Here is a 22500-nt window from a genome sequence, read left to right as displayed (position 1 = left end):
AGCACGTGATCAATTTCTTCTTTTTGATAAAACATCATGACTTTTCCATTCGTTCAAAAAAGTCAGATACTGCAGAAATTTTCGTGTTTTTACGATCGATTGTCATTAATCTTTCGATGAGAACTTGATTCAGAGTTATATATAAAACTATGTTAGTTTCTTTTCTTTTTCTGTTAACTCCTGGCTTTTACGGTACTTTTTGGTGCAAACGTAAGGCCAAACAATGTTTTGACCTGGCATCAGATTAGACTAACAAGACAAGGAATTATGAAGCGGAAACAACATCTTCAGTCCTTTCTTAGTTTGTGCAGTAAATGTTTGCTTAGTGCAACTGCAAGACATGCATGACATGCTGGGAAACGTCCGTCAGAGCAATTTGCAGTTAGTTTTTTGCAGATTAATAGTATTTATTTAAAGAGGAAACGAGTGAATTTTACTCAAGAGCGTGTTTTGGTATCTTTAAACTGAATTTATTACCAAAGCTTAAAAAACTAAAAGACCTCAAAATGGGACAGGACAATTAAATTAAAGGTGTGAACGTGAAGGGCCTCTGCTGGCGCGACATGTGGGTGACCCTCAAATGGTCTTAATGACCCCCCACCTGAAAAAAATTAACTAGAACGCTGCAGTTCAATACCACCCAATTCAGTGCCTTCTGTTTTTGTGTAACACGTACCACAGGCAACCCAGTGTACGCTTTACGGAGCGTCTAGTTATATTAAATGTGAGAAGAGCATATTAATCAGTAATATTCTCAAGGTCTTTCTAGCATGTCAGTCATTGAAAAATCAGAAATCCGCGGGTCGTTTATGCTTTTATAGAGGGAGATTTCAACGCGACAATTTAAAGCATTCACAATGCAATCTGTCACTAGCTTAAAAGATGAATATAGTGTCTTTCTCAAAGGTACAAACGAGTGTTAAGTCTTTCTTGTAAATAATTTTTTTATTCGTTTTGAGAAAATAAAATTTGAGTAGCAATGCAAAAAATATGCGCACAGACTTGCCTCACTGCTTGTTTCACAGGCGGAACGGAAGACAGGATGTAGACCCACGACAAGCCAGGGCTCTTTTTTCTGCGTCATTTGTGATATATCTGACAAAGCTAAATTAAGAGGAAGGTGAATTCTGGCAATTTGCAAACTGACGCATAAATCGACAAAGATCCGACAAGCAAAATTTGTGCGCAAGTCATCAAATTTTCTTGTCGGTCCCAGATATGTCAGTTTATTTAATTTACGATTAGTTATGCATGCCTGAAGCTGATGGAAAATAAATGTTTCAAGACTCTCTTTGAAAACTTGGGTGAATCCTCCACAAATGTTTTCTAATAGGAAAATGACTTTTTTGACGCTCATTTTAGTGCCCCCACAGAGTTTAATTTGGCCCAGAGGCCAAAACCCGAGGAGGCAACCTAGAAGCCCTGCGTAAAAAGGGTAAAAATATAAATTGATGCAGAGGGAATCAATCTCCGTCTGCTCAACCTGGCGCGCAAATTGGTACGGGATTGCTTAAACGGGTGCGCAAGTGGTATTGGTATTGATCTACACGACCGAGGTGTTTTAGGAGTCATGAAGTAGAAACTCGCACGGAGAACCAAAGTGCTGTTTGGGTTAGCGATTGAAAAATCAAACATTGAGGCAGATCTGATGCAAATAGAATTGCAAATCGAATTTCTGGCTCAGAAATTGATTTTGTCCGGACGCAAATCAGAAACAGGGGCGACGATTTGTCAGACTCAAATTGGAAACAGGGGCGACATCTTCAGGATGTCTATTAAACGTATTTCAACTGCCTTTCGTACTATCTTAGGTGGGGGCAGATGTGGTGAAAGCTATTACTAGTGTATTCAAGTTAGTGATAAACATATACAATGTAGGTAATAGTTCGACTTATCAACAATCGTCTATTCCCCTGAAAATGGTTATTGTTTTTGTGTAATCATCGTAAATTGCTGCCAATCATCAAGAGAGGACATCCTCTCTTGCCGGCAATCATCTATTTACTGAAAAAGCTAGGAAATTAGACAGCTGATAGTGCCAAATATTGAAATTTCAGAGAAGAATTTATTCAGAATAATCATGGTCAAGAATTTAAAAATTAGGATTGCCAAATAAAAGATTTTTAACCACTATCTATCCCCTGATCGCGCCTTTTCTATCTGGAAAGCAGCAGATACCTCGCCTATTCCTAAGGTTAGTTACCACCAACTCAGGAAAACGATCTTCTTCCGATCTCACTGACTCCTTGCCTTACTAAAGTCCTTGAGGAATTTGTCGTTGAGTGGTTGCTACAGGATACCAGGGCTAAAATCGACCCCAACCAGTTTAGCTGTCTGCAGGGCACATCAACAAATCATTACCTCATGGATATGTTGCACCACTGGTTGTGAAAACTTGACACCCCTGGCTACCACCTGAGCATCTGTTTCGCAGACTTTAGTAAGGCTTTTGATCGTATCATCCTCAACACTCTACTCATGAAGCTGATCGACTTGGGCGTCTGTCGATCTATCCTCCCATGGATTTCTAGTTTCTTGTTTGACCGTAAACAATGAGTGAAGCTAGGGGAATCTGTATCTTAGTGGGCTAATGTCAATGCTGGAGTTTCTCAAGGGAGAACGCTAGGACCTATACTCTTCCTAGTTACGGTCAATGTTCTTATTCCGCCTACATGCAACCATGGAAGTACGTGGACGATGTCATCATCCCTGAGATCATTCCATGATGCAATGATTCCTCAATACAGTCAGACCTCGACTACATCGCCTCGTGGGTGAATGCCAACTAAATGCATTTGAATCCCAAAAAATGTAAGGAGTTAAGAGTGTGTTATTTTCATTATCCATTGATCCGTTTTATCCCCGCTGACCACTGGTGGCACTCCCCTAGAAGTCGTCAACAGTCACAAGGTTCTGGGGGTCCACATAAACAACAAACTAAAATAATCAGATCACGTGGAGGAAGTCACGAAAAAAGCAGCGAAAAGATTGTACATACTGCTTGTCTTACGGCGGATTGGTTTCTCATCAGATGAGTTGGTGTCTATTCATGTAACTTTGATCCGCTCAATCCTGGAGTATTGCTGCTCCGTCTGGCATACATGTTTACCCAGCTACCTGAACGACAAGATTGAGCGGATACAAAAGAGGCCTCTAAGAATCATCTATGCTCATCTTAGCCATAGAGAATCCTTGAAAGCAACTAATTCCCCCCGTGTAGAAAATAATCGGTAAGGCCAATGCAGAAAAGATTCAAAGGGGGAACGTTAAACTGGCCTCCCTCATTCCTCAGACCAGAGTTCGCGCGCATGACCGGCTTTTGCGCGGTAAAAACAAGCTTTCTACCTTTAATTGTAACACAGATCGCTTTGAGCGCAGTTTTTTACTTCTATTAAAAGCTATATAAATAGGCTTTAGAACGTTGTATCTCATCAATTTTCTGTATTTAATCACTTTTTATTCTTCGTTCTTCTTTTTTCAACAGAGATGTAAATAATACAACCTTTTTTTATCCCTTCCTTTCCAATGTAAAATATAGAGTATCTCACAGATTGTGCAATTTTATATTATCAATAAAACATTTAAATTAAAAAAAAATAAGTATAAATCCATTGTCACTCCAGGCCTCAGTGGATGCATAAAAACTGATCATGAGATCCTGGGATTTTCTAGCTCTATAGAAGTCCTTCCCCCACAGCATTCGACGCTATTGCGATTTTCATAATTCTGCGGATTTCATCTTCAAGCACCCACGGCCAAACTGCGTTTGGCTTCCATCAATCAAACTTCCGACGCCAACCACAGAAGACGAAATCAATTGTGCGTGGCATAACCCATCAATCAGCATCTTTGGTTCCCGCGGTACATTCGTACATTCGAACTCGACGCCGGTGGAAAGCGATGGAATCTCTACGAATCTTTTTACTGAAGAATTTCTAAAAACAAATTATTATGGTGTTCTAACTGTGAACTATACAAAAACTCCAATTCACTTTCCGGAGCCGGAGTCGATCTTTGAAAGCCAAAACGCAGTTTGGTGCTTGTCGCTTGAAGGTAAGATTCCGCGGTATTATGAAAATCGCAGAAATAAAATTTGAAAAATATCGGAAAGCACATACATCTGTCTCAACAACACTTGGGCCCAGTCCCCGATGTTGTCATTCCCGTGATTTAAACTTTGCATATTTAAGCTCCCATTTACTTCTTTCGCGCCAGGTGTTTACTTTTGTTTTTCAGTATTGAGAGCTATTTTGTTGTCTTTTGTAGAGCAGTTCGGTGGGTAACGTTCAGTCAACATTTTGAGCCTGCCAGCTTGACCTTTCGAAAGTTCTACATTTTATTCACTTGGTGCTTTTTCAGGTAACCGAACGGCCAGAAGTAATTTGTTGCGTTTTTAACCCTTATTAAGTACAAGGCATTTTTTAAAGGGAATGTGCTAACATTAAAAGTGTTACTTACATTCAGTTTATGTTTCTTTGGAATCGCAGCGCGGTCCGCCATTTTGTTTGCCGTATTCATATTGCAGGCAAGGACATTATATGTGATTCAACTGTGCATATTTCAAACTTGCAATAGCACGTTTTCAACCAACCTCTAGGGACACCAATAACAATAGAGAAATGTACGACTTCTGGTGGACGAACAAAAGAAGTTAATGAGAGATGTTTTGTTTTCGTCCACCGGTATGGCGGCGATGACGTCACATGAAAACCTCCCATACAGAAGAGGCTAAAATATTACAATTTGCTGTAATGGTTGGTGGCAAAACTCATGGACGATAAGTAGTCTGAGGATCTGGGCACTTAAAATCCTTGAAAATTATTTTTCTGCAGAATTGCTTCTGTGAATCTTTGATCGAATTCCATTTTTGGACCTCCTAAGGGCCCGATTACATAGCGAGTTTCAGCCCGGGCTGAAATCTCGCTCCGCCCTCCTGGCTGAAATTTTGTTGCGATTACATGATGAATTTCAGCCCGGGCGCAAAACGCAAATTTGCGCGAGAAAATTTACTGAGATGCAAAAACACACTTGATGCGCATGCTCACGTTCCTTTTTCAGCCCGGGCTGAAATTTCATTTCGATTACATGGACTTTTTGCGTATCGGAACCCGGGCTGAAATCTCAGCCCAGCTGACCGGGCTGAAATTCCCCATGTAATCAGGCCCTAAGTCTCGTTTTGTCGTTGGCATCCATGTTATAATTCGAGGAATTTTCTCCGAATATGATTGATGAAAGTATCTTTTCTTTGGCTTGAGTACAGCTCGTGCAATTTTGAGAACTTTCAAAACATCATTTGTGCCCATAAATCACGGAATGCACGAGCAAGTTCATACGATTTTTTATCATTATATAACTCCACAAAATTAATCCACCAATGTTTCCATAGCAACTTCTGTACTATACTCTATAACCTATTTCTGCATTCGTCAATCAGAAACGCGATATTATTTTGAGTACACAATAGGCCTATTCAGTTGTCCTGGCGATAGTGACGTAACGTGCGTAGATGGGGTGGGCGGGGAAGCAGTGGTAGTGATAAGGTTTGCATTCTACCTGAGTGACGCTCTTAGCTGTACTGTCTTCATGGCGTTAACTTTCCTCCAGGCAGCTGCTATATTTCTTTGACTTGTGGCGCTTTTCTTCCAAACCCTTTTCTGTACGTTGATTTGAGTTTATTGCACATTCTAGATCTTGTCGTTGATATAATAAATATTCACGTTAGTGTCGTACGTAACGCAAACATATGTAGCGCGTAACGCGCACGTTACCCGGATTCCCCAGATATGTCCAGAAGTCTCCCCTTGCTCTTCTCCCCAGCTTCAACATCACTCGTTTATACAAATACAGACAACTGCATATTGTAGATCTCGTCGTTGATATAATAAATATTCACGTTAGTGTCGTACGTAACGCAAACCTATGTAGCGCGTAACGCGCAGGTTACCGGGATTCTCCAGATATGTCCAGAAGTCTCCCCTTGCTCTTCTCCCCAGCTTCAACATCTCTCGTTTATACAAATACAGACAATAGCCTAGTTTCAAGTTCTCCATGAGCGCTGAATAAAAACACTCAGGACGCAATTTTACAGGGTTAGTTTCCATCTGAAGTGAATATATTCACAAATTCCAGCGAGAAGATGACTTATTTACCACTCTGTCTATTGTTTAGTTCAAATTTCAGGCACCTGCCTGCTGGTATTTGTGAATTTGTTCACTTCAAATGGAGGCTAACCCTGTAAAAATGCGTCCTCAGTGTTTTTATTCAGCGGTCATGGGGAATTTGAAACTGGAGTATTTCTCAAAGTGTCCCCTAAACTCTGCTCCGAAAGTAAGGACCCTTCGTGTTAGATATCACAAAGGCATCTAATTAATTTCATCTAATTACCGTCGTTTTCATCTAAGCGTGGTTTCGTGACGGGAAAACTTGTTCTTTGAAGTTAGAGTTTGGCAGCCGGCAAACAGTATTTGAAGAATACTTTATCAGATTAGGGTCCATTTCTTAGAAAAAGTCTTCGATGTTCAGTATTGCTGCCATTTTAGGAAGACAAAACTTGTCACGCTTGCAGCCAATTAGAGCATGTTTTCCGGTCACGCGTCCACGCTTAGGTGAAAACGACGGTACTTGCATTTCTGGACATAAGTGAGCGGGTCCTTGTCTCAGCTAACCAGCAAACTAGCGCGACCACCCAGGAAGTGCACCTTGGTATAGAGTAAATTATGGTTATAAGTAGTTTCAGCGGCTACTTAAACTTGTTACTTCAGATGCCTTCGACAGAACACGTTTAAAAATTGTCCGGCTTGAGGGTAGGCGTAGCCAGATATGAAAATTAGCCATTTGCTTTTCACGACGTACTGTCATGTCGGATATACAACATGCATGAGGTGTCCTTTTTCTTTCGTGCGAAAGATAATCGGAAAAGCTCACACGGACTTCCCAACGCACGCACTACAGCCCTACTTCGAATTACTGCCTTCTCAGACTCCATTCGCAGAAGATAGTATACGGCATGTTGGTCCGGTGCAAAATTTTCGAAAACTTGAACCCACGAACGGAAGAAATAAAAATTGGAAAAATGTTTGGGTCGCATCTATATATGTAAGAACTTTTCAAAATCCTGACTTAAAGTGCTGTCACAATGTGCAACTTTCGTGCAACGTGATTTCTAGAAATGTTCTCACAGTAAAAAAACAAGTTATTTTATGAGTGTTACACTGAGCAACGTTTCATGCAACTTGTCTCGTCTCGATGATCACATAAGGTTAAAGGAACATTTTCATTGGCTAGTGCCGCAAGAAGTTGCGACACAAGTTGCAAGACATATGATGCACTGCGCAATACTTTAAAAATTCGTTGCAACCGTTGCGGGAAGTAGAACTCAATTTTTACTTTCCGCAACGGTTTCTGCAACTGGTTTTGCAATGTTTTTCGCCGTTGCAAGGTATGTTACACGAATAATTGCCCAATGTAACAGCGCCTTTAAGCAATCGATTGGATTTCACCATTCCCGCTTTTTACTCTGTAGTAAACATGAACCCACATCAGGCCTTTGTGTCGCTATTACGGTGTTGCTTCTTCAAATCACGAAGACACAGAAGCAGCAAATGCTCAGAGCACTTTATTTAATCTCAAAAACGAAACCTTATTTTATCGGATTTCACAAGATGTTATAAATCACATTCGTAACGCAATCACGACAGTTCCGGTCACACAGTATAATTTAAATGCAAACTGTTTAATTATTATTGTTAATTATTATTCAATTATTTACTTAGTTCTGTCAATACTAATGCTAACAAGGTTTTTTTTGGTGAACTGAAAGACAACGTGCGCAGCAACAATGTAACAGTAACAGAATGAACAAGAAAATATCAGTAAAATGTAATTTGTGGCTACAATGAAAAACAAACCGCCCTCCATTTTCAGCTCTGCGCCTCACGGCCAGGTTTGAGCTGACACAAGACCCGTAATATCAATAACAACTAGCATTTTTATTTACTGCCCCTACCTGTTACTCGCTTTGATCAGTACATTCCACGTAAACGCCTACTTGGCGTCTTGTTTAACTAAAACACTGTTAGGCCTGGTTCATACGTATATATGACAAAAACATGGGTGTGATTGCAAACACAAGCAACGATCACACGTACAGTTCAAATGCAAGAAAGTTAAGAAACTCGCAGGCGCAGTTGAGTCATTTTTTTTAATGGTGGGCGAGGCTAGCGCTATCTTGCTTCAGCATTAAGGTGCCCATAACCCCAAAATATTTTTTCACTAAAATGAATCTTTGCGCCTGTTTCCTTTTTCTAACAAATCCTGCCATTTTATAGGCTTCGAAAGTTGCGAAAATCCAACCATCTTTTGTTCACGACCGAGTCAGAAGGGGAGTGGGTCTATTCCTGTTTTTACGTCACGATCTACTTTGCAAGCATTTTTACAAAGAGTTAATGCAATGTAAATCAGTTTGTGACGTAAAAACAGGAATAGACTCACTCTCCTTCTAACTCGGTCGTGAACAAAAGATGCTTGGATTTTCGCAACTTTCGAAGCCTCTAAAATGGTAGGATTCGTTAGGAAAAGGAAAAAATAGCCGCGATGCGTTTCGAACAGGTGCAAAGATTCATTGTAGCGAAAAGAATATTTTAGGGTTATGGGCACTTTAACCATAGTGGCATGGAACAGGAACTGTTACCATTGGCTGGCGCACTCGCATTTGCGTTGCCTCTGTTCACTCGTGCAATTGCATTTGATTTGCATTTGCATTTGCGTTTGTTTGGCCTGTGTGAACGAGGCTTCAAACCATGAACAATAGGGACCTTCATATCTGAGGACGAGGTTTCCGTACTGGGCATACGCATAAGGTTTCGAGGCCGACACTTTTTGAAGTGCGCATGCTCAAAACGGAACACTTGTACTCGGAATTACTCGTAGTCTGTCCTAAGAAAATACGCGCGCTGATTGGTTAAAAATCGTGTTTCTTTAACTCGATGGAGACACAGAACTAGCGCGAGCTGTTGACGTGGTGATGGCGTGGGCAAAGAGAATTTACATTTTGATAACTGGAGTTAACGAGTTGTTTTCCTTTTTCTCGTCGCGTTGTTTTCTAAAAGAAATAGGAAACATGTACTCCGTGCTTCTATCGAGTTATAGAAACACTCGTGAAAGTTTGGGAGAACTCGAAAAAGCTGTGGAAACATTCACCTGCGGCTCGTGTTGCCACAGCATTTCTCGTTCTCCCCAAACTTTCACTCGTGTTTCTATAACTCGATAGAAACACGGTTCATTTTTTCTATTTCTTAAGTGCAGTGTACCTTTTCATGGGCCTTGATTAGTTGTCTGAGTGGCAAAAAGCGCTATCTACCGAATAAATTACGGGGGATGATAGACCAAATCGACTAACTCAATGTTGTACCCAATTCAAACCCTTTAGGAATCAACGTTTTATTCCAGGTATTTCCATATCATTATAAATGTGAATGCTACATTAGAGCAGTTTTCAATTGAGTGTCGAAAATAATTAGTGGATTCCTTTGGTTTTACACTGCTTTAGTCAGCGATTGGTTCAAAGTTCTCGCGCCACTTTTCCAACCAATTAGGAGTAAAACCAAAACCAATTGTGGCTCTCGCGTGCACATTTTCCCGCGCTTTGTGTCTGCTACGTGTAATTACTTCGAGTTTTGATTGGTTTACTGGATTGCCTCCGTCCTTTTTGATTGGCCAAGGTAATTACTTTGGTTTTGATTTTACGACACTCGACTGAAACTCGCTCTATAATGCAAATACAATACCCAAAGAACCTAAACCCCGCGAAAACTGAATTGGGTACAACATCGAGTTAGCCGATTTGGTCCTTGGGTAACAAAACTGATGAATAAGATCATTCGCCAGCGCCGGTTATCAACCTTTTTAACAACCGACGCTAGGACTGCAACAGCTGATGAAGAAATTTCTCACTCTGGGAAACAAAGAACTAGTGCAAAGTATACGACAGTGAATGTGGCATATGTCAGAGGGAACAAAACTCGCGCGCCCTCGTCAATCATCAAACCCAAGCTCTTAGCACGTTGCGGGGTCTTCTCTTCAAGGAAGCAATGCTTTGGCCCCTCATGTTTATTTGGAAGTATGGACTTTACAGGTTGATTGTCTGCTTCTTCACAACTGGAAATGTAGTGGTCTGTTTCTAAGCATAGCAATCTGGGAGGGCTTACAGCCGGAGTGATTACTTTGTTGCTGGATTCATTTTCTAGCGCAGAGCGAGTGTTGCCCTGGAAAGCGAAAACACGAGGCATTATTAGGAGTCATGTATAATATGGGAAATTCAAAACCTAGAGGGAAACGGTTAAAAACCTACACATTTTACTCAAAAAGAGCAGGGGAAATATTCAGTGTTTAGTTGGGGCGACCGTAATTCTTTTCTGATTTTCAAAAACTGCTGGTTTTTGAACCTCAGCACTGTCATTTACGCCAAATGAGTGTTCTCTTCAAGTCGCCTACAAAGTGTTTTAAACACACTGAGTCATAGAAAATAGTGCTATCACAATGTACATCGGCTAGTTTTACTTCCAAGTGTGGCAGGGCTGGCGTATCGGTGACAGCACTTACTTCCAACCACTGATGTAGCCTGGGTTCGATTGCCAGACTCGGTGTCATATGCGAGATGAGATTTTTTGATTCTCTATTCTGCTCCAAGAGGTTTTTCACCGGGTACTCCGGTTTTCCCCTCTGCTCGACAACCACAAATTTGATTTGATTTGTATTAATTTGTTGATTTCAGTTTACAGTGTCCCCAATTAGTGCTTCAGCGCTATAAAGTTCCTTTCCTTTCCTTTCCTTTTATTTTACCTTATTGTTTTTATCCTGACTGTCTCCTATTTTGGGCTTGAGAATAACAGAGCTGGCCTTGTACACAAACGCGGATTCCACCAGCGCCGAAAAGATAAATACAAATGACACAACCATAAACACTTCAGCTGCTTTTAGATAACCGACTTTTGGCATTCCTTGATTGCTGAACTCCAGCAGAAAAATCTCTGCAAGCACTGTCGCCGTACCGACCCCGGCACGGCCGGCAATGTCTTTCTCGTCCATCCAGAACTGGAGCCACGAAGCGCACGTGCAGGTTATACACGGCAAATAAAACCCCATGATGAAGTGCTGAAGACGTCGCCTTATTTTGTATTCAATCACAACAGCTGTGTGTTTTCCTGAGTGAATAAAAATGACGATTATGACCAAGTACAAAACGGAATGAAGACAATATTGAAGAAGATCACGATGGGGATCAGCTTAGATGAATGATTATGATGAGAGTGAAAAGGATGCCCAGTTCGAGGTCGAGGGTAGAGGGTCGAGGATCAGGATGATAACAGTCGGATGACATCGGGTGAAGATGAGGATAGTGAGGATTATGACGATCACAATGAGAATGTGGAGTGATAATGATGACGATGACGATGACGATGACGACACTAACTTTGAATGTTGATGATGAGCATATTACGGAGATGAAGATGCGGGTTGGAATGGAAGACAAGAATGAGAACTACGCCGACAAAGGGTGTCTATCATAATGATAACTGACTTGTGAAATATTTCTCTTTACCACAATTGCTTGTTATTATTTCGCAATCTGATTGGCTAATTTGCCGTTGTAGATAAGAGTCTAGACAACGCTACTCACGTCATGCTCGCGTCAACGTGTCACACATTTGTAATAGCCAATCAGAAACGCTTTATTTTAAGAAATAAACCAATCAGATGGCGAGAAAGTTATAGACAACACTTGCTCTTTCTCTTTGTCACGATCCTGGTCACGTTCTGAAAAAAGCATTCTCTTAATTAGTTTGACTTTGAATAATGTGGTAAAAAGTGAGTCCACAACATTTTGACAACTGTGATGACGAATATGGTTGTCTATAAGAATACAGACAATGCTGAAAACCACATTCGTCTTGTGAACTTCCTATTACAAATTAGAGAGTCCACTTTAACATCAGATGTCACGAAGTAACGAAATGGATGATGTGTACATACTAGAGACCGCGCAAAACAGACAACGTAGCTCCGATGCAGGTGCATAAATATATAAAGACCCGGACATGAAGAAAATGATAAACGACAAGACAAAATATATAAGAGTGTGAAAAACAACAACAAAACAGTTGCTACTAAATGACCCTAGCCTGTCATGCGTGTCCACACGAGTAGCACTCCGAGGACGTCAGGACAGCTGGGAAAAATGGCTATTACGTATATTCTCTTTACCTGTGATGAATGGTGTTGGTCTCAGTTCAAAGCTCTCGTTGTACACATAAAATTCCGTCATATCTCTTTCCTTTAGGTGAACGTGTAACCATTCATACTTCACTTGAGTGTCATCATAGCTGTCTGCAAGGAAGTACAAATTAAGGAGCTTAAGCACGCGCGTTTTTGAGACGCGGACGGCAACCGCAAGAGAACATTTCGCGTGCCAGGACAGTGAACAGGTGTCTCCCACATTTTTATACTAATTACTTGTAATGGAGAAAAAAATACTTGGCAATGTAAATGTGGTTATCTGAAGACAAGTTAAAAGGGAAAAACAGACCATTTTCGGTTGCCGTCCGCTTCTCAAAAACGCGCTTTCTTAAACTCCCTAATTGGGGCAGTTTAATTTTGACGAATCACCACTAAGCAAGAATCGCTTTTACTTGGATAATACCAGAGTGGTTGCATTAGGCATAAATGAGACGTATTTCCGTCTTTACATACATCCAGCTATTTGCAGTTTCAAAGTCTGGACATCCATGGGATATAGACAAAAATCCATGTGACTTGTCAAGGTGGCTTGAATCCTGAAATTGATTAATTAAAAATAAAAAAAAACTTCGTGTGAAAGCTGAATTTATTAATGGGAACCTCCACTAAAATAACAAAATAACTTTAAACCACAGAACATAATGTTTACAATTAAAATTTTTCGAACTTTTTCCAATGAAAGCGATTGTATCTAAAAAAAAAAAAAAAAATTTCAAAACGCTTATTTTTGCTTTCAAAATTCCCGGGCGCCGCCATCTTGAATAATTTTGACGTGTCGTGGTTGCCCTATTGTTCCAGAACAATCGCTTTTTGTGTCAGAACAATAGGGCAACCACGACATGTCACAATTACTCAAGATGGCGGTCCCCGTGAAATTTGAAAGCCACAAAAGCGTTTTTGAAATTCAATTTTTTCGGATACGAACGCTTTCATTGGAAAAAGTTTGAAAATTTTAAATTGCAAACATTATGTTCCGTGGCTTAAAGTTATTTTGCTGTTTTAGTGGAGTTTCCCTTTAAAGGAATACAGTCCTGGCCCCAGTCGTTCAAGCGATGGATAGCGCTATCCGCCGGATAAATCACTATCCAATGGATACCTCAATCGGTTTTGCTAGTGTTTATCCGCTGGATAGTGATTTATCCGGTGGATAGCGCTATCCATCGTTTAAACAACTGGGGCCTGATATCTCTGGTTATTTCCCGAGGGAGGACACAATGCCCACAACAAAGAGCCATAAGAAAGTATACTGACATGCAAGGCACACGTTAATAACAGGGGCACTCGACGAAAATCATTTCCAAAATGCATAATAATAGGCAAAAAACTTACCAGAAAACGCGAATAAAACACATTCGGATCAGGTTGATTATGAGCAAAATTCCAGCTCCCAGGTAGATAGTGAGGGAAAAACCCAGCCAGCCGACATTGTGTAATTGTTTCCCAGAAAGGAAAGAACCTCGTCAATCTAAAGCGCTTGCCAAACTCAGGGGCGCTCAACGATAATCTTCCGTAAAATATGTGTTCGGGAAAGTCAAACTGTTCTAAGAATTTCGGTTCTACGTTGCCAAACAGCTACAGATTTTTTTTTTTTACTAAAACATCGCGTAAACGATTCGCAACCAGGAAAAAGTAGACCCTTACGTGTTCGGAAGGGATATTTTTGCAATTTTTGGAACTTAAAAAGGTCACCTAGCAGTTTCGGATGAGAAACTGGTTTGCTGGGAAGTTCTTAGAAGGTAACGTTCAGCTAGCAATTTCTGAAATGAAGATATCGTTCCCAAAAATTTTCGGACACTTCGATTTTCAGCTAAGATATCCGAACGGCGTAGGTGATAAAAACATCCCTTTAGATAGTCTATATACAATACAAGGAGCCTAGAAATGGCTCTCATAGGCTTTGCAAACTGGTCAAAACGGTTTTTTTCTCAATATGCGATAAGTTGAACCAGCAGTAAGCTTCTCGTGAACGAGTTCTTCTCCAGTCTGCCCCAGTTTTTGTTCTCATCCAGTCAGTTTCTCAGCGAAAGAGTATGAAATTAATAACTTGCCAGACAGATGAATGTCCACTGCGGAACAGATATTTTGCAAAACACCTACCTTGGGTGCCCTTGTTTATAAATTATCTATTAGTCAAGTGAGAAATTATCGATATCTTTCCAATGATGCGTTGCCATCACCAAGGCCTCATAGGAGAGTACTAGACAGATGAAGAGACAACAGTCTCCCGAGTAAACTCAATTTATTGTTCTAACGCGACCAAGGAATTCGAAGATTCGTGGTGCTTGAGGGAAGACATTATCACCCGGGAAGTTCATTAAGCTTTGAATACTGTCAAGAGATAACGCAACTAAGCAATGCACTTAATGCGATACGATAGAGCGTAGAGTTGCATTGCTATGCGAAGCTATGCAATGCAGAGCAAATTGATGCAATACAATGCAAAATATCTGAAAAATGTGGTCCCACAGGGGATACCTGTCTAAAGCAGAAAGGTTTGATTACCTTCACTGAGACAAAATTGCGACGATTTACCATCATAGTAACTAAGTTCACGAATGTCAAAGCCAAGAGATAACCTTCAGCGAGACCTTGGCCGTCCCCCATTATCGTTAGTTTAACCTTGGGACACAACGGTACGGGAGGCGGGAAAACGGGTATGGAAAGCTGACGGTTTGGACGCCCCTGTTGTCTCCTCCGTTCCTTCCTCCTCTCCCTTCCTCCCATCCACACACACAAGTACACTTTTCGTTTCAGAACTGACTTAAGGGTGCACATATCTCTCAGCCCAGGAGCTCATTACCTAGAGCCTCCATCTTCACATATTAATCCTCTGAGTCAACCCTGTCGCGTATTTTTTTTATTTTAGCAGCACCTCCCAGGGGAAGGGGGAGGGGGAGGGGGTTTGCGGGTGGTTTCACAATAACCAATCATAAGACACCTATGGCCGGCCACTGATAACATCACGTGCAGAACACCCGAAAGACGAAGGTATTTCAAAATGATGACTCAAGGGTATATTGCATATGGAGGCTGCAGGTAATGGGTTCCTGCTTAGCATTAGCCTTAAGATACTGTTTGGCAATACAAACCACTCTGAGAGATAAATTGTTCCGTCTCCAAAGAGGAACGCCGTTCTTGTTTTGTCATCCACGACGTGTTTTCTTGAGTTTTCTATAAGGGTATCTGGATACCACACTTTGGCAAGTGTCTCACCCTTCAAACGAACAAACCATGATGCGTTGCCATAAGCAAGTCTGGAATCCTTCCATTTTTCCTTCAATCTCACCTCAACTTTGTATTCCTGCAAAAAATGAAAAAGTATGATGGAGTTACCTAAGTCTATGAGTTACACAAAAGCCAAGACGATCACTTGTCTTGAAATTATTACCTCATTCTATTTGTTGCATAGTATTTCAAAGAATCAGGTGCAAGAAGAAAAAGGCCTTCAAAAAGCCAGGTGGCTGAGCTTTCAGTAGCCAATAAACCGCCATCATGAAAAGAGAAGGATTGTCCCACTAAGGCGCGAGATGTGCGAGATTGCAGAAAACCACCTGACGGCGCATTGCATTCTGCCTCATTGCTTTACAACATTGACCATTTTACAGTCGTGTGCTTTGTTACCAGGCCTATGAATTAACGTGAGGCTAGAGTTGACCTTGCTTTTATAGAAACCTCACTGCTTTTCTTATGTGCATTCCAACTAATTTGCACGAGAACAACATTATTAACATAATAAAATCAGGGAGATCGATATCATACCAAGAAGGGTCAACTCCACCCTCACTTTCGTTTAACGGCCAGGTAAGTAAGCATATAACTGAAAAGAGGTCTCTTGAATTAATTTTCCCCAATCGCACACCTCACTCGATTGTCTGAGGTCTAGATTAACTTAAAGTGCCCCTAACCCCTTTTTTTTCTGACACAAATAAATTTTCGCATTTTCCAGAGTACATCCTTTTGATGATTTGGTAAAATCCCTAGTTTCCCATGATTTATTTTTTATTGCTCAAATTTTCGTTCAAGTCCGAGCAAGAGAGGTCTGGTTCGAGCCAGAGCCGTGACGTCAAGTCGAAAACGCTTTGCTAGTGCATATGCAGCTGTTGTGCCAGGAAGGCCTTAGCCAGCAATGACCAGAACCAGGTTGCTGTCCAGCGGTTTTCGTTAAAACAATGGTTTGCTGGGGGTGCTCGGTATCGCTGGCTCAGAAAACCTGGTTGTGGTCATTGTTATTTAATTAAGGTTTTTCGTTGTGTCACGGCGAACGATAATGAGTAGATAAATACTTTTTAAGAGGTGAACCTCCTTCAGGACAGCGAAGAGGAATTAGAATTTAGTAACGTGAACTCAGATGACTGTAAGTTCGTCTCCAGCGGAATATACGAGATTGAACAAGAAAGCTACACATCTCCGTCAATGAGCGAGACGAAGAGGCTGCTACATTTGACGATGAACTGACCTATAGCCGACGTAGAATGGACTGCCGAGTACGAAATAGCAAGGGAAGCTGATAAAGAAATGGAGAAATTATTCGAAGGATCGATTAGACGGCGCTGTATCAATTTTTTCTAGCGAAATTTAATAGAACTGTAATTTTCGCTTTTCCTTTTCACTTCCAAATGTAAATCCCATTTTCCTTTGCCTCTTTGCGGGTCTGGTCGCTCGTCTCCGAAAAATGGTCTCACATGCAATGATATACTTTTGTTTCGTCTTTCGGATTGCTGCAACAAGCAGCAACGCAATTAAATTGTCGTTGAAAGATGTTGAATTCACTGTGAGCGTGACTAGTCCTATTCTCCTCGATTGTTATCTTACTTAAACTGATGATGGCGTCCTTTTCGGCAGGATTTTCCGGAATTTAAAAAATCGCAGAATATTGAGGATTTGACAAAATACAAAAATTCTTTAGAAGACGTACTCTGGAAAGTGCGAAAATTAATTGAAGCCATAAAAGATTTTAGGAGTCACGCGCACTTTAAGGTTCTCTACCATATTTTCTTTTCACATCATACAAACATAATATTTAGATTTAGCCAAGCCGAAAAGCGGAGCTCCCGTGTTATTTGTTCTTACAATAAGTTTACCTGGCTTGAGCCTGCGATCCAATCGCAACCTAGTAGCTGGCCAGCGGTCAACTTTAAAACAAAACCTGACCTCGATAGCTCTAGACTTGAGCCCGCGATATGGTCAAGTGATACTGGCCACATTTGCATACTTGGAAGGGTGGACGTGCATACGGTGACCAAAACGAAAAACCTTAAATAACAATGACCACAACCAGGTTTTCTGAGCCCGCGAGACTGAGCACCCCCAGCAAAACATTGTTTTAACGAAAACCACTGGTCAGCAACCTGGTTCTGGCCTCGCACATATACCGGTAGGTTACCATATTTTCTTACCCATGGTGCTCCCCGCGCGCCCCAAGCTCCGCTAAAAATAAATGAACAACTTTCTTACCATTTGCTCTTCTTTGATGTCGTGAAACGAGTCAATTACAACGTACAATGACACCAGAACTGGTTTACCTATGAAAGAACAGACAGCAGTATTCATTAAGATTTCTGTATCATACATTTTCGGGAATAGACAGTGGGTCGAGAAATAACAAAGAAGACCAGAAAGCGCTGGTCCTTATATTAGCTTATTGCCAACAGGAAAGCTTCTCTTTCGCATATCTTGTTAGCACGTCCCTTTGCCAAATAAAATAAGTAATAGTAAAATAATTATGTACATTCATACATAAATCATGAGGGCAACGCCACAACACAAACATCGTTTTTCTCTGTAAATCCTTCTAAAGGTGGTTTTTTAAGTGACGTCATCGCCGCCATATTGGTGGACGACAACAAAAGATCTTTCGTTGGCTCCTTTTGTTCGTCCATTAGTAATTGTACATTGCAGCAACGTTATTATGTCTTTAGAGTTTGGTTAGTATATTGCAACCAAATCTTAGTATGACCATTCTGTAATCCAGGAACGAAAGAAAATATTTATAAATCGGTCTAAAACTCAGAACGTAGTACGCCGTTGTAATATAATTCTATTTTGTCTTATTTCACGAACAAGATTCGTACAAAACGGCGGCGTTAAACACAAACGACCCCCAACATGCAACAGGGTCAAATTAAAACCAGAACCTAAAGTCTAAAATCGAATCCAAAAGCCCTCACCTAGCGCTATTTCTCCAGTGCGAATTCCACTTAGTAAGTAAATTCACAATTTCGCACAATTATTGAACAAGTTAGATGCAGTATTCACTGGGTGATGTGGGATTTACAATAACTCGCTTACGGTTCGCAAATGCAAATTCTACACTCAGATCTCCGTAGTACATACTAATAGACCACTTGTCTTTCATAATTGGCGACGTCCTCTACATTGTTTTGTATTTATGTTACTTGGACCTACCGCCCTCATTTTGAAACAAATATTCCTTTGAAACTTGCTCGTCGTAGCAATGCTAGAAAGGCTTATTAACATAAGATTATTTTGTTTGGCCGCCTTTATGAAACTAAATACAGGAATTGCACCAACCTAGTCCCAGTGATTCACTTGTACAGATATTACAAATTTGAGCCCGCGAGAATGAGAGCCCCAACACCAAACCAATGTTTTTGCCCAGACGGCTGGTCGGTGCAATTCCTGTATTTAGCCGCAAGTCTTAAGAGGTCTATCTGCCATGTCTGATGATACTTATATATTGATTTCGCTTACCACGGTAGTGTGGTCTCACACGCTTGTCGTATCCTTTGAACAATGCATCCAGTATATGTGTTTTGTTTGGAGCCTCGATTTTTCTTTCAAAAAGTTCTTCGTCATGGTCATGCTTTGCTCTAAAAGGTTTACACAAAAAGATAAAAATTAGACTTTGCTTCCAGGCTTAGTTGCAACTATGTAATATACCTGTGTAAGCAAGGACCAGTATTCAAATATATGGAAACCAGATACATCTTCTATCTCCCTTTCAGTCACATTTTATGGAATATTATAAGAGCTCGCAAATTTTAAACCAACTGCCCGGTGGCATAATAAATTATGCAGGGTGGGTCCTGGGTTCTAGTCCCATTCCCCGCATTCAACATTCCGTGCGGGAGCTCATCAAGGGAAACCTCTATCTCCTATACTTGGCCAGGGGTCAACCTTTTCCCAGGGACATATATGTATAGCACATCTCCATTGCAAGATGCAGCTACCCTGCGAGCAGTTGGTTTCTCCTACGCTTCCCGAGAGAGAAACCACTGCTGCAAGCAACCGTTTGATTTTCCATCGAGCATGTGCGAAGTACGGGAAATCATTACGCAGCAGGCTCGCCCAAACGCAGCAGTTACGTAGCTGAACGCACGCGCCAGCACCAAAACAAGTTTACTGACTCGTTTTACCGGTTCAAATTTAATCTATTCGTTTTCTGCGCTGGACTAACGGTTGCTCGCAGTGGTTTCCTACGCGACCTTAAATGTGATTTTTTTATTCTCTATTTTTACTCCGAAACCGCTCGTACCGTTTTATTTTTACGGCACTATTTTCGTCCATATTGTACGACATGATCGAGATGGAAAAATCGCGTTATTTGTTATTTGTTGAGGCTAGTATCTCTTCTGAGCGTGTCCAGGGAACGAGTGCGAGATCCGCTCGCACTCATTAAAATTGTTAACGTCGTAGACTGAGAAATTACATTACAGAACAACGTATCTTACTCGGAAGGGAAAGCTCGCTTTGAATTGGCTAATCGTGTTAGTTACCATAACGACACCTAAATCCTCACACAGATAAAATATCTTTATTGAGCGCGGTGAAGACATTACTTTTTAGAAAACGGAAAATCCTAGTGTTTCAGCAGTATCTAAAAATAAATGAATTTTAGTAACCGAACATTTTAAAAGAAAAAACAGCAATTAAAAAAAAAAAAAAAGAAAAAAAAAAACCGTCCCTCGTTCCCTATCCTCGTTCCTCCGATCAATGGCAAAATGTTCTGTGACCTTTTTTGGCGAGCTGCAAGATGCCTTGGTAAAAACGTGAAAGCCCTTGACGCGTTGAATAATCATTGTAACAGTTTTTCAAAGTCACAATCCCGCTACGCAGGGCGCCATGCAAGTCGATCCAAGTTTGAAGCCTTTCATGAAAAAAATCTTTTGCTCTTCCTCTTATCACTCAAAAATTCACCTTTCGGAGTGTCTACTTCTTGATCCTTTATGGCATTTTAGCGAATGCAACGCGAATATATTGAAAGACAAACTTTGAAGAAGACGAAGTTGTTTTGCTGAAAATGAAGAAACCAACTGAACGTGGAGGCGGTGAGTTCAGCCAATCTGGAGCGAGTATTTTTGGCACTCGACCAATCGTGACCGAGTAATTTTGCTCTCTTCACAAACAAAATTAAGAAAAAATGCCCTCTTCTTTGACCAATCCGCATTCAGTCATTTTGCCGTCTATGTTATTAAGTCGGAAAAAAGCAAGGGCAAACATTTATCGTAGTTAGATAATTAGCCTCTATCCGAAAGAAAGGATATAACTAAAATGGACCAATATTCGTCTCCAACTGATTCGTCTGTTAGCACGTGTGCTGACAGACGTCGGAATCAATCGAAGACGAATTTTGGTCCCCAGTTCGTCTAAACACCGGATTTATGTGTAGACGAATTGCAGACTGGAAATATCCGTCTTAGACGGATAATTTGTCTTAAACGAGGTTTTCGTCTCCAGTATAAATTCGGCCAATGAAATGAATGTTTTTAAAAAGAAACCTACCCTTTGTTGCCCACTTCGAATTCTTCACAAATTGTTCCTAGAAAAAGAGATTTGAGTAACACAGTAAATAATAAAGCAGCAGGAAACATCATTTTTTTGCCGGTGATCAGCGAACACACGACGGGGTACAGTCCGAAGGCGAACTGTGATGAGTCAATGTTTGTTGGAAACAGCCAAACTTAACTCGTGTTTCTGGTAATTTGTTTGACGTCTCCAATTATAAATTACGTACCAGATTAAAAGGATATCTCTAGACGTTAAAGTCAAAAATAAATTATTCACGATGGCCGTAAATTCAGCTGACAAGCTGATGGTTTATTTTTATGATGTATACTGAATTCTTTAGCTGGCAAAACGTGATAAAGCCTCTGAAAAGACCTGGTTACTAGTCTGCATATTAGGATTCACCAAAACCAGAGGCGTTTTTCACTTGTCTCAAGTACTAAGTCTTTTTGTCAACTATTGTAGACTATTTCAAAGCGGTATTACCTGATATCCTATCCTTAATGTTTCCGCAGGCATATGGATACCACTTATCTCGAATGCAACCCACACTTTAATGGCTCACACTCGCTGCATGTTGAATCCTATCAAATTAGTTATTAAATAAAATCTAGAACAAATATGATAATAAATAACAGTAACAAATACACACTGGGTATTGGGAACGACTATACATTTTGGAAGATTTTGAAATATTTACAACGATCCGTGCGAAGACTAGCCATTGTTTGTTAACCAGCCTGTACCACAAAATTATAAACATATTCTCTTTAATACATACATTTAGCATAATTGCATAAGTGATTATTGAAAATTCTCTGCGCTGATTGGCTGCCGTTGAGGTGATTCTTGCTCAATAATCAACTAAGCGCTTTTTCAATATGGTCGCAAGAAGTTTTGTCGAGGTGACAGACGAAGAAATTAATTGTTTTAAAGAAACTGCATATTTCAAATATTCACCTATGCAAATACACTAAAACAACTATTCGCCTAGGCTCGGTGAATCATAGTTAATTATTATATCTCTCAGATATTACGCGCGCTGTGATTGGCTAAATTAGCGAAATCTCTAGAAAGTTCTTCATGTCTTTTCTGTTGCGTGAACATGTAAAACTGTTTGAATCTTTCAAGCAACTATTTTAATAGCCAAGTTGTTTTATCCGTTTTCAGATCTTTATGGCGGTTGAACCTTCCGCTTGACTTCAACTAGTTTCCTTTTCCGCACGGCTGATTACCAGAAAGATGTAATAAATATCTTACCAACCTCGTTTTCTCTGTCCATACTGTAAAATTACGGACCCTTGTTTTATCCCCTTAGATTTATGGCCCAAGAGCGAAGCCGTAATTTACAGTAAGGCCCTCGAACTCGGTTAGTAAGAGTACATTAAGGTGACCGCTTCCATTTGGGGCTTTTCAGAGCCAATCAACAATCAAAGGAAACGATAAAGTTGAACGAAAACA

The 22500-nt window shown here is 40.6% G+C and overlaps 1 protein-coding gene across 1 annotated transcript in view; it reads right to left on the bottom strand.

The window, feature by feature from the left end:
* Positions 1–8617: 8617 nt before the first annotated feature.
* LOC137973866 (gamma-aminobutyric acid receptor subunit pi-like) overlaps positions 8618–22500 on the bottom strand; it is a 30112-nt gene continuing 16229 nt past the window's right edge. The window contains exons 7-14 of the mRNA XM_068820759.1: positions 21037–21073; positions 19006–19124; positions 17749–17816; positions 15384–15595; positions 12748–12830; positions 12262–12384; positions 10840–11201; positions 8618–10262 (exon numbers count right to left, since the gene is read on the bottom strand). Coding sequence (XP_068676860.1) covers positions 9948–10262; positions 10840–11201; positions 12262–12384; positions 12748–12830; positions 15384–15595; positions 17749–17816; positions 19006–19124; positions 21037–21073 — 1319 coding nt within the window. The 3' untranslated portion in view covers positions 8618–9947. The remainder of the gene's footprint in view (positions 10263–10839; positions 11202–12261; positions 12385–12747; positions 12831–15383; positions 15596–17748; positions 17817–19005; positions 19125–21036; positions 21074–22500) is intronic.

The sequence above is a fragment of the Montipora foliosa genome, chromosome 10 (genome assembly GCF_036669935.1).
Source record: "Montipora foliosa isolate CH-2021 chromosome 10, ASM3666993v2, whole genome shotgun sequence".
In the NCBI taxonomy this organism is placed as follows: domain Eukaryota; kingdom Metazoa; phylum Cnidaria; class Anthozoa; order Scleractinia; family Acroporidae; genus Montipora; species Montipora foliosa.
This window is presented reverse-complemented; position numbering and strand designations above follow the sequence as displayed.